The sequence below is a fragment of the Taeniopygia guttata genome, chromosome 4A (genome assembly GCF_048771995.1).
Source record: "Taeniopygia guttata chromosome 4A, bTaeGut7.mat, whole genome shotgun sequence".
Lineage (NCBI taxonomy): Eukaryota > Metazoa > Chordata > Aves > Passeriformes > Estrildidae > Taeniopygia > Taeniopygia guttata.
Window position 1 is genome coordinate 6,362,219 of NC_133029.1, and position 14,390 is coordinate 6,376,608.

The 14,390-nt window shown below is 37.9% G+C and overlaps 1 protein-coding gene across 3 annotated transcripts in view; it reads right to left on the reverse strand.

Annotated features, from left to right (window-relative positions):
- ZC3H12B (zinc finger CCCH-type containing 12B) overlaps positions 1 to 14,390 on the reverse strand; it is a 23,777-nt gene continuing 9,387 nt past the window's right edge. The window contains exons 2-7 of one of the 3 annotated variants that reach the window (XM_030272506.4): positions 9,489 to 10,254; positions 7,634 to 7,773; positions 6,683 to 6,917; positions 6,489 to 6,595; positions 5,869 to 5,935; positions 1 to 5,206 (exon numbers count right to left, since the gene is read on the reverse strand). In XM_030272506.4, the coding sequence (XP_030128366.1) occupies positions 5,125 to 5,206; positions 5,869 to 5,935; positions 6,489 to 6,595; positions 6,683 to 6,917; positions 7,634 to 7,773; positions 9,489 to 10,090 (1,233 nt within the window). In that variant the 5' untranslated portion in view covers positions 10,091 to 10,254 and the 3' untranslated portion in view covers positions 1 to 5,124. Of the gene's footprint in view, positions 5,936 to 6,488; positions 6,596 to 6,682; positions 6,918 to 7,633; positions 7,774 to 9,488; positions 10,255 to 14,390 lie in introns of all 3 variants that reach the window. The other 2 variants (XM_030272505.4, XM_030272503.4) reach the window with 2 other exon arrangements.

Genomic DNA, 14,390 nt, shown 5'->3' on the forward strand with positions numbered 1-14,390 from the left:
TCCAATGGCTCTCAGTTTTATTAAATAAGCAAAAATTTTTATATATATAAACTATAACATATTTCATATTATTAAATAATTGTGCAAAACATTTACATAGAGCAGGAGGGGAAGAGGTGACAGCCTATACTTCTTTTAGATTCTTGCAATTCTTTTAATACATTTACAAACTAAAAAACAGACCAAAATCAGCAATATTGTATAATGACTCTTGAAAGGCTAACCAAACACTGGCATAAGAATAATTTGTGTGATGGTGTAATTGTATTTTTCCAGTTGAAATATTGCAGGAAATACACTTAATGAGGGCTCTGTCACACAAACAAGCAATAGGTACATCAGAGGAGTGTGAAAGCTGAATGCTCACCACAGAGGTAACTGTGACAGATCTAAAGGCCTGACTCTTACGAGTCCTGGAGTACTAATGCTTCATGTAAACTTTTGGCAAGTCAAGATCAAGTAATGTTTCAACTTTGGAACAAAGTTTCACAGAAATAATGCATGTTCCTTCTCCTTAGTGTGGAGTTTTAAAAATTACAATAACCGAGTGTTCTGTTTGCGGGTTGATATAGATTGGGTATGCATACATGTCACCAAGTATTTTTAACTTTATTATTTGAACAAAATGCCAAAATGGGACAAAGTGGCATTAGAAGTATGGAGGGGGAAACTCACCTACTTAGATGTTTTTGGTTTTGTTTGGTTTTTTTCCAATGAAGCTCCTTCTGCTTGTTCTAAGCAACCATTCTCCACACCTGTTTTTAACTTTACAGCTAAAGCATGTTTACAAAAGCTAAGCAGACTCATGCTAGTAAATAAATTACATGCTGCAGCAACTAGAGCAGTGCCACTTACCACTACAGAGATTTAAGAATACCACATACTGGTTTAACATCCATTTTCACTCATTTTGTCATTAAGACTTACATTATATTTGGGTCAACAAAAAAAACCCAAAGAGATTTATAAAATTTTACAACAATTAAACAGTAATGTTTAATTCTACAAATGAATAAAGCCAACTACTGCAGCTCAGTATGACAACAACAGGACTAACAGCAGTGAAATCATGTACAATTTACTATATTACTGACATGTAATTCTTACAAAAAACATGAAATAATTTAGACTGACATACCATATAGCATTTGGTTTTTGATTTATGAATTCAAAGTTACACACTTTTAAGTGACAAATTATGTGAAAGCAATATAGCAGAAGATGAAAGATAAGTAAATCAGAACTCCCAGAGAATGCTCTGGCCCCAGTAAAGCACTGAAATCTACTGCTCAACTCTTATCAACTGCAGTAGTCTGTGATTTTACCTTCACACTTTTTTTCCCCCTCATCTAGAATTGTTTTTTCAAGGATTTTATTAAAATATAGTTTCTAGAACTGTTCTTTTACAGTTTTAAAAACATTTAAATACCATGCTCTAAAAAAGAGCATTTATACAAAGTCTTATATTTACATTATAGACAGTTATGATCAGGTGTTAATAAGATCAACTCTTCCACGTAAGAAGAAATCCAAGCTTATGCGCTAAAGATTAATGGATGTTTTGAACTGTCTTGTAAACATATCTGAAAACAGGTGTGGATGACCAAATTATCACTTAAAAGTAGTTGATCAGGAAAGACTACATCACATAGAAAAGTTCCATTACCTCTAAGAAGGACTAAACAAGCACAAAATTTGCAGGTTATTTCCACAAGGCTGCACTGCCAATTCTATAACTATGCATGGGAGATGCCAGTAGCTTCTCAGAATAGACAATTTGCCTTTGAAGTGCCTTAGGGAAATAGTATGCTGGGTTTGTGTTCTCACAGCATTCCCATTGTTTAAAAAGGAATTCTTCCATCAGTAAAACAAAGATTAGTGAAAATTAAAATGACTGGACAAATCCAACAAAAATGGATATCTCCATAAGCCACCCAGCACTTCATACAGAAATCTCTGTTGAGTTTTCTACATTAGAAAACATCAAAATCACCTATCAATCCTCTCTTAAAATAGCTTATCTTTATAAATGGAGAAAAATGGAACAAACATTTTTCTGCATACAAATATTTAATTCCATGCAAGATGGAAACATGAGTGCACAATAAACTTCATCTCATACCTAAATAATTTATAAATTAATTGGTTAGAATAAAATAGGGTCTATAGCAATTACTGTTACATTTTAAACACATGCAGATGAGTTAACAGCAACATTTTTACATAAAGTTTAGTGCAAGAATGTATCTGCTTAATAAATAGACTGAAGATACCTATGTAATGCTTTGAGGTGTACACACAGTATTTGTGCACATAATAACCTGGTTCTGAAAAGTTGTCCCTGTTTGTCTATAAACTACAAGTGCCCATTTTAAATAAAAAAATCCATAATTATTCATGGGCTACTTCCCTGTGACACATGGTGTCACAAACATTGTGGTGAAAATGTAATACTGAAGTTAATCTAGAGATTATTTTTTTTTATACACAGTTTTTATACAATCAAGAAAAAAGAGATACAATTTGTATCAACAAACAAAAGGTCATTTCTGGTTATTTGAGGCATTGCTCTCAGCTGCTTATATCATGCAAGAGAATAAGAATTAATTGCAAATTAAAAATATGAAATGTTTTTGAAAACTGGTCAAGAGTTAAATTTGTTTTCCCCCAGCTATTATAAGTGTCTGAATTATTTTCCCCACTAACAGAGAGAATAACCAACTAATTAAAACTTAAGTTATTTGTAAGTACAGAATCACCTTCAAGTTACTTCATTTCAGATACATAATGACATAGTCATTATATACATCACCTGTACCAACACAAGAAAATGTATCCTGTGTGAAATGATACAGTTATCAAATGTCAGTAAATTAACTGTAGTTGCACAAATAATTGTGGTTTCTTGTTGGTTCATTTGGTGGGTTTTTTAATATGACAGGAACCTATTTTGCACATGATAAAGAGCCCACAAGATATTTTGAATCAAACCAACCACTACAGTAACACAAGTGGAGGAAATGATAAACTTTGTTTCTCAGACAAACAGATAACTAGAAAGCAGCATGCAAGCCATTATCAAAACACCAGAAACAACCCTGACTGCAGCCTCACGTTCTGTGTGTTTCACAGTAAGAAACATTTAGGCAGTGTCACACCTTCTCATGAAGAAACAAAAGGCCATAAACCAGGCCTTCTCAACTTTCATGAAAAAAACTACAGTAGAAGTCAACAAGTCCTAGCTCGAGACATGTCGAGTTAGTCATGGTTCAAAATGTTGAAATATACAGTGGATTCAAAAAAGGGCGTACAGTCAGTGCAGCTTAAAAAAACCAATAAACGCCTCTTTTGGAGACATTTAGCTACAAAGGTTCCCACCCTGAGCAAGATACCAGTTGCGCAAACAATGCCACACAAAATTATCTCACCTGTTGAAACAGGAACTCTAAAAGCCTTCACGAGGCAAATGCACACCTTTGCGTGGATCTGAAGAGCAAAAACCAGGACAGCTTTGCCACAAACCCAAACTGGAGCATCTCTTTTCAAGAAGCAGCCTTCCCCCTCCACCCTTTTTGAAGATGATCTTGTACAGCCACCTTGAATGTCAGGCTCACTCAAACACCATCCGTGCTCCCAGAGGAAGGCTGCAGTGACTGATGAACTTCCATGTTAACATCCAGTTTTTGCTGCTTCAAGTTGAGTAATCCAGTTTACATAATACTGACAATTTATTTTCAGCTTGTCTAGTCATTTGGGCCAGCAGCTGTTTACAGCACGTTAGAGAGGAGATTCTGGAGAGAACCTACAGTTAAAGTTTCAGTTTACTGAATGGCACTCATGCCTTTACATTCCTTAATGTTTTGGTCCTAATTTAATAAAGTATTTGGCTTCTGTTGGATTGAGCCAACATATTGAACAATGTAATAATAGTTATTCAAACTCTTGAGGGACAGTTCTGAAATTTAAGTATCAACAACAATGTTGACATTGAAAATCTGAAATCAGTTTTTCCTTTTATAAACAATTTTAATTTTTAGCAAATTTACTTTTTCTTCAGTACTTAAGATGCCAGTAGGCAGTGTCAAATGACAAAGCTGAAACCCTAAAAGTCATCTGGGTGTGTATAGAGCATACTTTTAGAGGCCGATTAGGTATTTATAAGCAAATTGTAAGTGTACACTAATACATGCAATATAATTGCTAACACTAATTTTGTAGTAACAGCTTTGAGACACTGATTGTGACATTATAGTTCTTAGTGAGCTATCCATGCAGCAAGGTATGCATTTCCTATAAAATACTATTAAAAATCCCTATATTTAAAATCTTAAAATTTGCAATACAATCAACTTTTATATAGTGCCTCAGCATATATATGATTGCTACTGTGTACAGAACTTTATACTATCTTAGTAGAAAATATTTACAATAGATTGGCCTCTTCCTTCATGTAAGTTTTCCTCTGGGTCCTATGTGCTGTACAGGTTCATTGATCCAAAAGAGGCTGTACTGCTCTAACGCCCCGTTCTTAATTTGGCAACAATCATAGCTGCCAGCTGTTGTGCATCTGTCATGTGGGGATTCTTTTCCATCACAGAAAGGACAATGCTTGGAGGGAAAATATTGCAGAGGTTCTTGTATGTTTGATACTGATGTTCTGGGATGATATGAGGTTCCCGTGGCTCACCACATATCCCAATCCAGGGATTTCTCCAGAGTTGTTCCATCTTTTCAGGCATGCTTCTTACCATGACAGGTTCATAACATGGCTGCATGAGGTTGTTACTCAGTGGATACGAGTGGTAAGTGTATGAGTCTGACGCACACGGTAATGGATCCCAGCTGGCGTGCTGCTCTCGACACAGAGGTGGTCGTCTCTGCCTTGTAGGGTTACTCTCATAAAGCCGTGAGTCAGAAATGCTGTCCATTCTTGTCATCACCAAGGCACGGCTTGGTTGTGCAGTTGATGGATGAACATTTTGAGGCACAGGGTATTCTCCTGGACAACTGGACCGTGCTCCAACAACTGGATGCTGGGCATGTAGGCCTAAGTGGGAAACTGACTGTTTGCGAAGGGATTGCTTAGGCTCTTCAGTTCCGTAACTCTGACCTCTATTTAAGGCTTCATGGTAACCATGAGGGAAAGGCTGAAGACGATTTTTCGATGGCAGTCTGTGGCTCTTCACATTGTCTTCTGGACTGGCATCTGCTACACCCAGATACAAGTCATTGTAAGAGGAATAAGAATCATTACTTGTATGGCTTAAGCAATTGTCAGGACAGGGGCTTGAGTTTCTAGAATACATCCCCTGGTCCATATCAGCCCCGTAATAATCTGAGTTACGGATACTACTTATGCTTAAGTTGGAGAAATCACTGAGTAAGGAGTAATAGCCATGGTCCCCCAGTGACTCATATTTGGGATACTGGTCAATATAGCTAACTGAAGTGCCATGGCTATTGGTGACTAGTATAGGAGGATATTGCACACTGGACATATGTTCCAGTGAGGATTTCTGATGTACGAACTGTGAGGAACCTGGCACCGGACTGCTTGCAGAACGAGTATTTAATGCACCAGCTGCATGGCTTTTTGGTGGAGGGAGCGTTGGTACACTTAATGCAGAAACCAGAGACGGGACAGAGCTGGCCTCGGACTTCCGGGCTGCTGATAACTTTTCCTCAGGCTCCACAGCTACTGACCTAATGCTTGGATCTGACTGACGTTTTGGGGCAATGCGTTTCACTTCAGAACTGATTTCTCCTTTGGAGCTGGATGGCCCTGTGCCACATTTGGCCAAGGCTCCCTCACTCATAGTTTTCACAGCAGATAATTTGGCACTTATTCGAAGCTCATCCGCTACTGACCTTTGAGGCTGGTTTGCACGTTCTGGGTGGTAATATTTACATTTGTGCCCATAGGTGCACTTTTTACCTGGAAGAAAAGGGTTTTCAGGTTAAGTAAATCAAAAACTCTTAATAGCATCAGTTGCTATCATTTCTCTTTACATCTTTCACCACTTTGCAATAGTAGTATTTCTATATTAAACCTCTAAGGATAATGATGCATTTTATATATACAGGCAGTCACAGACTCTGCTGCCTGCATCCAGCATGTCTATCTGCATCATAGGCAAGACACACCATTTTTTTTCCAACTGGCTTATGATTTCAATCATGACAACATACACAAAGTGTTATATAAAACAAATCAGCTTTAACCCAGTTTTATTAATTACGAATCTCCTCCCTTGAATACAACCCAGAATAAAATAGCAAAAAGCTGCATTATGCACAAGGTGTATCTCGTAATCCTCAATTTTCTGCTACACTGTTTTTATAAATATGTGCATGAGGGGTATGAAAGTGGACATTGTGCTTGGATGGCAACATGAAAAGTGGCACATTTTGTCTGGTAATGACAAGATGTTAATTGCTTGCTTCACCTACCTTTAAATGCAACAAATCAATCTGACTTGGGCACTTACCATAAGGACACGGTTGTTTCTTATGTTCAGGAATAACTGGCCTTTTTCTTAAGAAATTTTCAAGGCTTGGACCATGACGTCCTAAAGGATCATCTGGAGGCATAAATCTAAGGGAAAAGAAATTAAACATGACCAGTTTTTTCTGAGAATGCTGAATTAGCAAATTCATTTACTTTTGAAGAAAAAACCCATACTTGTCATTCACAAAAGAATACATTAGCAGCCGCTCCTCGATGAACTTCTTCCATTCTGGTTTTTCATTCTGAAGATCTCGATAGTTATCATTTGACACAATGATGCCATCTGAGTCAAAAGCAAGTTTTACTATGAATCGATCATCATAGCAAACTACTCTTCTTCCCTGAACTCTTCGAGATGGGGTGAAAACAAGAATTTTTTCTTTCTCCAATTTACGTAAGATTTCTTGATCTGTAAAATAATTTTAGTTGAGCAGCTTTTAAAAACATTTTAAAAGAAAGGAATGCAACCTCTGTATTATGAAAATTCTTGACTTTCTTGTCTGACAAAGTATCTTGCAATTATATTCCCACACAGTCCTCATTATAATTAAAAAACACCTAGATTTGGATTTTATTTCTGAGGTTTCAAAGCACTGAGTAAATATTCAATATTTAAACTTCATAACCACTCTGTAGCCGTGTACCTTTACTCAGTCTTCCTGAACATGTCAGAAACTCAGGTGTTACTGTATTACAATAGCCTTGTCAGTCTAGAGTAAAATGAAAGGATTTTCTATAGGTAAAAGCACATGCTGCCTTTTCAGTGTTCAAGATAGCCCTACTGAGTCCCTGGCCTGTTACTACTTATTTCATGCTCACTCAGAAAATAAGACTCAGTTCCTGTATGCCAAACAACAACACTTGCAAATGGGAAAATTTCAACTACTGCTTCTCAAAAGTGTTGAAACCATCCAATAATGTACAAAATCCACATCATTGCTAACACATGCAGATATTTAAATGCTTGTTTCCTAACCAAAGAAACTGTTGTGTTTTCAAACAAACTGTTGAGTACAACATCATCACCACATCCAGTCCAGTATTGGACCCACCAGAAGTACGACAATAAATGACAATTTTCTTTTTTCTTTTTAACCAAGGGGTCAAAGAAAATCTTGATGTTACCTGTAATTGGTGCATCAGGTCGAGACTGTTCTTTTCTCCATGCAGGTACAAACACAGTGATATCTTTATGTCCTTTTTCCAGAAACCAATCAACAGCTAGTTGAATTCCCCGGCAGGAAAATCCTTCTTTGTTCCCATGGCTGAAGAACATGCAAGTTTTAGAAACAGCAAGGACAAAAGTTACATTTGGATTTGGTTTTTGTTGTGGTGGTTTGGTTATTTTTTTTCTTCTAAAGCTGCCATGGTCAAAGGATATAAGGAAAACAAAGTCCGTAAATTTTTACTAGGCCTCCTTACATAACTGGAAAAAGACAATTGTACAGAGCTATTCAGCTGTCAGATTACAGCAACCCTGCTACTTAAAAAGTCTGTAAATGGTGAAATTTTACTATCCCCAGAGAAAAAGCAACTAAACATGAAGTTTTTCAGGTTTTTTCATTTTATTAGCTGACCTAATGAAAAATATCACTTTCCCCGACAAACTGAGCTCACCTTAAGTAGCACCATAAAATGCTATCACAAAAAAGAGGAATGAACAATGTCAATGCCATGGGTGATAAGTGCTTTTAAACATCTCTATTAATAAAATATTTTCCTGTGATACTAAATGTTCTTCATTTTTATTAGAACTCTCTATAGAAAATAAGTAATTGTGTCAAAGTTAAGTCCCATCCCCATCAAAAATTTGTTTTCTGAAACTCAAAGGAGTCTCTAAAACAGCGCACAACTCCCTCATTAAAAAAATCATACTTACTCAAAGATAAACAAATCACTGGCTAGCTGAACTCTGTACTCTACAGACATATTCAAAAGTGGCACAGGACAGGTATCTTTTGGGTTAGTGTTAACCTAACCTAACCTAACCAAGTGTGCATAAAATATCCCAAGTCAGAAGGGATGCATCAAAATCAAACACCTGGCCCCATGCAGGACACCCCAAGAATTCCACCATGTACTTGAAAGTGTTGTGCAAACATTTCTTGAACTCAGACAGGCTGGATGCTGTGACCACTGTGCTGGGAGTCTGTTACAGTGGTCAACCACCTTCTGGGTGAAAAGCCTTTTTCTAATATTCAGCCTGAACCTCCCCTGACTCCGCTTAGTGCCATTTTCTCAAGTCCTGTCATGGGCCACAAGAGTGAAGGGATTGGTACCTGCTCCTCTGCTTCCCCTTGTGAAGATGTTGAAGACCACAGTGAGGTCTGACCTCGGTCTCCTCTTCTCCAGGCTGAACAAACCAAGTGATCTCAGCCACGCCTCAAAAGGCTTCCCCTCCAGACCCTCCCCCATCCTCGTGGCCCTCCGTTGGATGCCCAAAACTGCACTCAGGACTTGAGGTGGGGCAAGCAGTATAGCCGTGCTGATCAGCAGGTTTAGCTCATGTGTTATCCCTGTTTTGACGCAGATAAATTGCTTTGACTACTGAGCAGGCTCAGTCATCAAGAGCTCAAATACCATGAATTCACTGCATTTCATTACCATCCACTGAACGTCACTTTAGAAAGAACCATGTTTTCATACCCTACTTAGTTACTTTCCTTTAATGTCCAGAAACAATTTCCAGTATTGTTCAAGGCCTTCAAAATCCTAAACCCATCTACACAAAAGAACACTACAAATAGCTTGAACAAAAGTCTTGAGGCAAGAACTTGGATTTAAAATGAGGGCAGGGGAAGTGGAATATGGGTTACATATAAAGGAGTAACAGAATAATTAAAAGCCTAGACTAAAGAGTCCATAAAATAGATGTATTATCAGTGTAATAGTCTACATGACTTAAAATTACTTTGCCATCAGTATTTTTTTAATATTTTAGTGATTTGTTATTTTCAAATATTGTGACAGGGACACCCACCTCATAGCAACATTGCTTCCATCAATGACAATTGGCCTCAAGTTATCACTGTTATCCACCACTTCATCTTCCAGTGACAATTCAGGGCTTGCTATTTCCTTTGGGCAAGGGCCTCTTGACACCAGAGTACCAGTGGTACTGCTGGCAGTGCTTTGTCCCTCTGATTCACTTTTGTTGCCAAGTCTCACAAGCTCTGCTAGGACATCATTGATGAGTGCATCTGCTCCCAACTTATTCAGTACAGCCTGGATCTGATCTCCCGCATACCCAAGCTTTAAAGCAAAATCCATTTTAGCTTGGTATTCCTTGTCCAAATTTGTTTTGCATTCATCTAGCTTCAAGTCTTGTGTGATACTGCTCTGTGAAAAACTTGGGCGATCCAGACATGGGGACCGGCAGAGCGGCCGATGTGGTTTGGTGGAAACCTCCTTTTCTCTCCACTGAGTACTGCCTCTGAAGTATGGTTGCTCAGGGTCACTTTCTGAGCTCGTCCATTCCTCAGATTCAGCACTGCATTCCCCCACATCTTGCTCCACATTTCTGTCTTCTCTGGAGTGCCTCTTCTCCATTTTCAGCTTCCCTACCATAGACCAGGCCGTCATCACGTTCAGCTTCCAGCCAGAGCGCTCAGTCCTCTTTCATTTCCAAAGCCACCTGGAATTCATGCTCAATTGCATCATGTTGGCCAATTAAATGTTTACACAAGGCTGGAGCTAATTTGCCTTGCTTACTATATTCTGGCATAAGCAACACCAACATGAAGTTCCTTAAAAAAAAGAAAAAAAAATTTAATAATTAGGTTTTGATCAATTCTGCAAAATATTCCACTACAATGATTTTGTTTACAAGTCTGTAGATGTCCCCAGTCATTCACATTTCTATGTAAACTGATTATAATAAAGCATATAATTACACTGGCTGTGTAATCACAAATAAGACTCTCTTTCCCTCCCTCAGTAACTCTACCTACAAAAAAAGGACAGTTCCCACACAATAAACATAGAACTGGAATGGATTATCTCAGTAATATTTAAAGATAATAAACCAGAAAAGGGTGAGACACCATTTCCACTAGAAACATGTCTTCTACTGCAAGAACAGTGTGTCTACACTAGGAACAGCTGTGCAGTGCTCCAGTATGCATAAAATTTAACACAAACCATATCAGCCTCTTTCAGTAAGGATTTATTATCAGAACCAACAAGTTTACCTAGCAAAAGTATCTTCTGGAAAACAAAACACACATTTAACATAATAATATAAACCACAAAAGAAAATAAAAGCATCACCAGTGTGCATAGAAGTCAAAGCTTATTCATTTTAATTCATCATATCCTTTTAGTTTTAGGTAATAAGATGCAGAAAATCACAGCACCTAATATACCACTCACAGAATCATAGAATGGCCTCCTCACCATTTGTGAGAGGCCATCCCTAATTCCTTTGGGACAATTTACAGGTGTTTCACTGCTGCTTCCACCAGAGCGCTGGTGTTTCTTGGTTCCTCTCTGACACTCAGAAACACATCCCTTCCCCTGATTAATCTAGTTCAAAGCTCTGTTAGTAAGTCTTAGAAAGGTTTCTTTCTCGACTGTTTCCCTACATTAAATGGTGGGTTTGTTGACTATGGAAATGTTTCAGAGAACAACAGGTCTAGAAGAGTGATAAAATCTGATAAGCAAAACCATAAAAATGTCAAAGGACCTCTGAGACAGGTCCATATTAGCCTAACAACAACCAAACCCCCTAAAATTGCCTCAAAGTGAAACTAAGATTATTAACCTGCAAAACCTTTATACAGTAATATATAACCACCATAAACAGGCAAAACAGTAACATTCTACCAGACTACACTCCAATTTATGCAAACAAAAATGTACACACACGCAGAGACAGCTGCTCAAAAGCCTAATTTCCTCAGGAAAATGCTAGTCACTGGTACCTAAAAAAAAATACCCTAAAAAGTCAAGTTTTGAGTCAATCAACATTACTTTTTAATAAAGAATAACCATATTTTTTCATATTTTTGTAAATTCATGTTATATTTTGTCAGCCTGGAGAGAAGGAGGGCCAGGGGACACCTTACCACTCTCTACAACTGCCTGAAAGGAGGATGTAGTTAGGTGGGGATCAATCTCATCTCCCAGGAAACCAGCAACAGGACAAGAGGAAATGGTCTCAAGATGTACAGGGCAGGTTTAGGTTGGACTTCAAGAAGAATTTCTTCACAGAAAGGGTTGTCAAACTTTGGATTTGACTGTGAAGGTAGGCAGCGGAGTCACCATGCATGGAGGTGCTCAGAAAACAAGTGGATGTGGCACTCAGTGCTCTGGTCTATTTGACAAGGTTGTGGGGAACGGTCAAAGGTTGGACTCAATTATCCTGGAGGTTTTTTTCCAACTTAAAGAATTCTGTGATAGTCTAAGTCCTTTATGCCATATGAAATAAAAACATGGTTTCTTTGCATTTGAATGGAAATTCCAATCTTGATTAGTTAGGTTTAAGTTAGACTTATAAAACTTCTGTTCTTTCATGTTATTTATTCATAAAGTATCCCTCTAAATACTTAGGTATTGTTTTTACAGTATTCTCTATTTTCATTCCAAGTGATTTTTCTCTCACATAGCACTAATAGCAGTATATTTACAACTCAAGTACTTGCCAACTTAGATGTATTAATAGCTTAACCTGGAATGGATTTTAATTAGGTCTTATACATAACCTTGTACCTTGCCAAGGCTAAAAAAAAAAAAAAAAAAAAAAAAGATATAAAAATTATTATACAAGAAGGTTAAAATACAAGGTTATCAGCACATTGCACCCACAGCTTACAAAATATTGCCATGAAGGAACACTCCACAACTATGGCCACATTTCCAAGAGTACTTTGAGTCAGCAGGAATACATTTATGCAATTAACTCACTGACATTTAGACTAAAAAAAAAAACAAACAAACCAAAAACCCAGGAGCAACAACAGCATAATTTGTTTTTTATTTGTTTTCCCACACTGTACTTCTCAGAAATTCAAACGTCATCTTGCAGAGTATTGACAATAACATAGAATTTCTTTCCTTTCTGATCTCTATTGTTTAGTAGTGGTAGTGCAGTTGTACCTAGGGATCTCTATTAGCTCCAAGCCTATTCTAACCATATTGTGCCTTGCACAATGAATATACAATCTAGAATTATGATGACAAGCTGGAATATCAGAAAAATCACATGGAACACTTTGGTACTGTTTGTCCAGACATCTTTAGAATGTAATACTTTGTGGGCACTCTAAGGGAATTTATTGGGGGGGGGGGGGGGGGGGAGGGAACGAACCCACTAATTATCAGTTAATAGAACTACCTTTGTGAATAATTTTCCACTTTTCTGTTTTCTTACCGCTTATAATGAATACTTTTAAAAGATAAGATAGATGCACTAAGGAGTTATCACAATGGGTTACTGCGAATACCACAGGTTACATTAATTTTTTTTAAATCCTATTACAACCAAACTCTAAACAAAAATTAAAAGCATAAATAATTTGAGTAGTTCTTGATTTTGCTGATAACTACAAAACTGAGAAATAAGTCAGAAAATATTTTCAAATATAGACTCAAACCTCATCTTCCAGATCATGAACAGCAACATTTTCTCACTGAAATTTCAGAATTTTTTTATTATCAGCTACATTCCCCCCAAAGACAGCCAAATATGAACACACACTTCAAGGAAAGAAAGCTCTTATGAATATCTAATTTAAAACTATTACAACTCAGAAATACAGACACTGCAGCTTTAAAATTTTAATTCTCATGCTGCTTGCTGCTAAGCAACCAGCCAAGTTTCCTTCCTAAACACCTCTTTCAGCACAGTCACGAGCAACTAGTAGAACTGATAATGTGATTCAGAAAAAAGAGGCAGACAAAATCATGTCTACTTTGTTCATAAGGGGCCAAACTGAAAGCTTCTCTTCAACTTTGATGGTATTAAAACAGGAGGAAAATATCTGAACAGTAATAAAGTACTGTGATATAAATGAAAACACTTGCAAATTATTTAACAATCACTATTCAAATGACAATTACTATTTTGAGCTGGTACTAGAAATACTGTATTCAAAGCCTGTAAATTTCAGCAGGACCAACAGAAATTCAGGTAAAAGAATGGATTGAACAACTTCTTTTGGTCCCTTATGGCACTGCCTTTACATCATCTCAGTGTGCTCTGAGCCATGTCACTCAAAGGTACAATTATATGATACACACATCTACTTTGAAAAACAACCTTTAACTGAAACCTTCATCAACTCCTTTGATGCAAAAGGCAACAGTTATTCTGGCACACCAAGATGGGATGGGAGAACCTAGGGCCCTTCCTCTGGACAGAGAACATCCTCCAGGGAATTCTTTCCTGCTGGCAATCTTGAGAATTCCATGCAGCGGCTCCAAGATCCCGCAGGAGGTAATATAAAGATATTCAATATCTTTCTGTTGTGTGGTATGCAGTTTGTATCTGTGTGTGTATTGTGTATTTGTTTAAGGTCAGTAATTGCCTGCAATCCCGGGACAACCCAGCATGGTGGTGAGGGAATTTGCTTTTGGAGTGGTTTCTAAGTCTTGTTTTCCTTTCGCCGCTTTTCCAACCGGCCCCAGATCGGCTGGGATGGGGTGGAGCGGTGGGGAGAGGCGGAGCGTGCGTGTGTGTACATGTGTTTGCCACTGGTTGAGATTGTTCATTGGTGGAGAAAAGCAAATTACAATGCGAAAGTTTATTTCTTGTTTAACAAGCGCGGGTTTTGAACTGAGAACTGGCCTGGGCATGGACCGGCCGGGAGAGGCCTGGCCCGCTCCTTGCTGGCAGGGAAGGGCCCCCACTTCCACCAGGTTAGCAGGAGGAGGGGGAGAGATC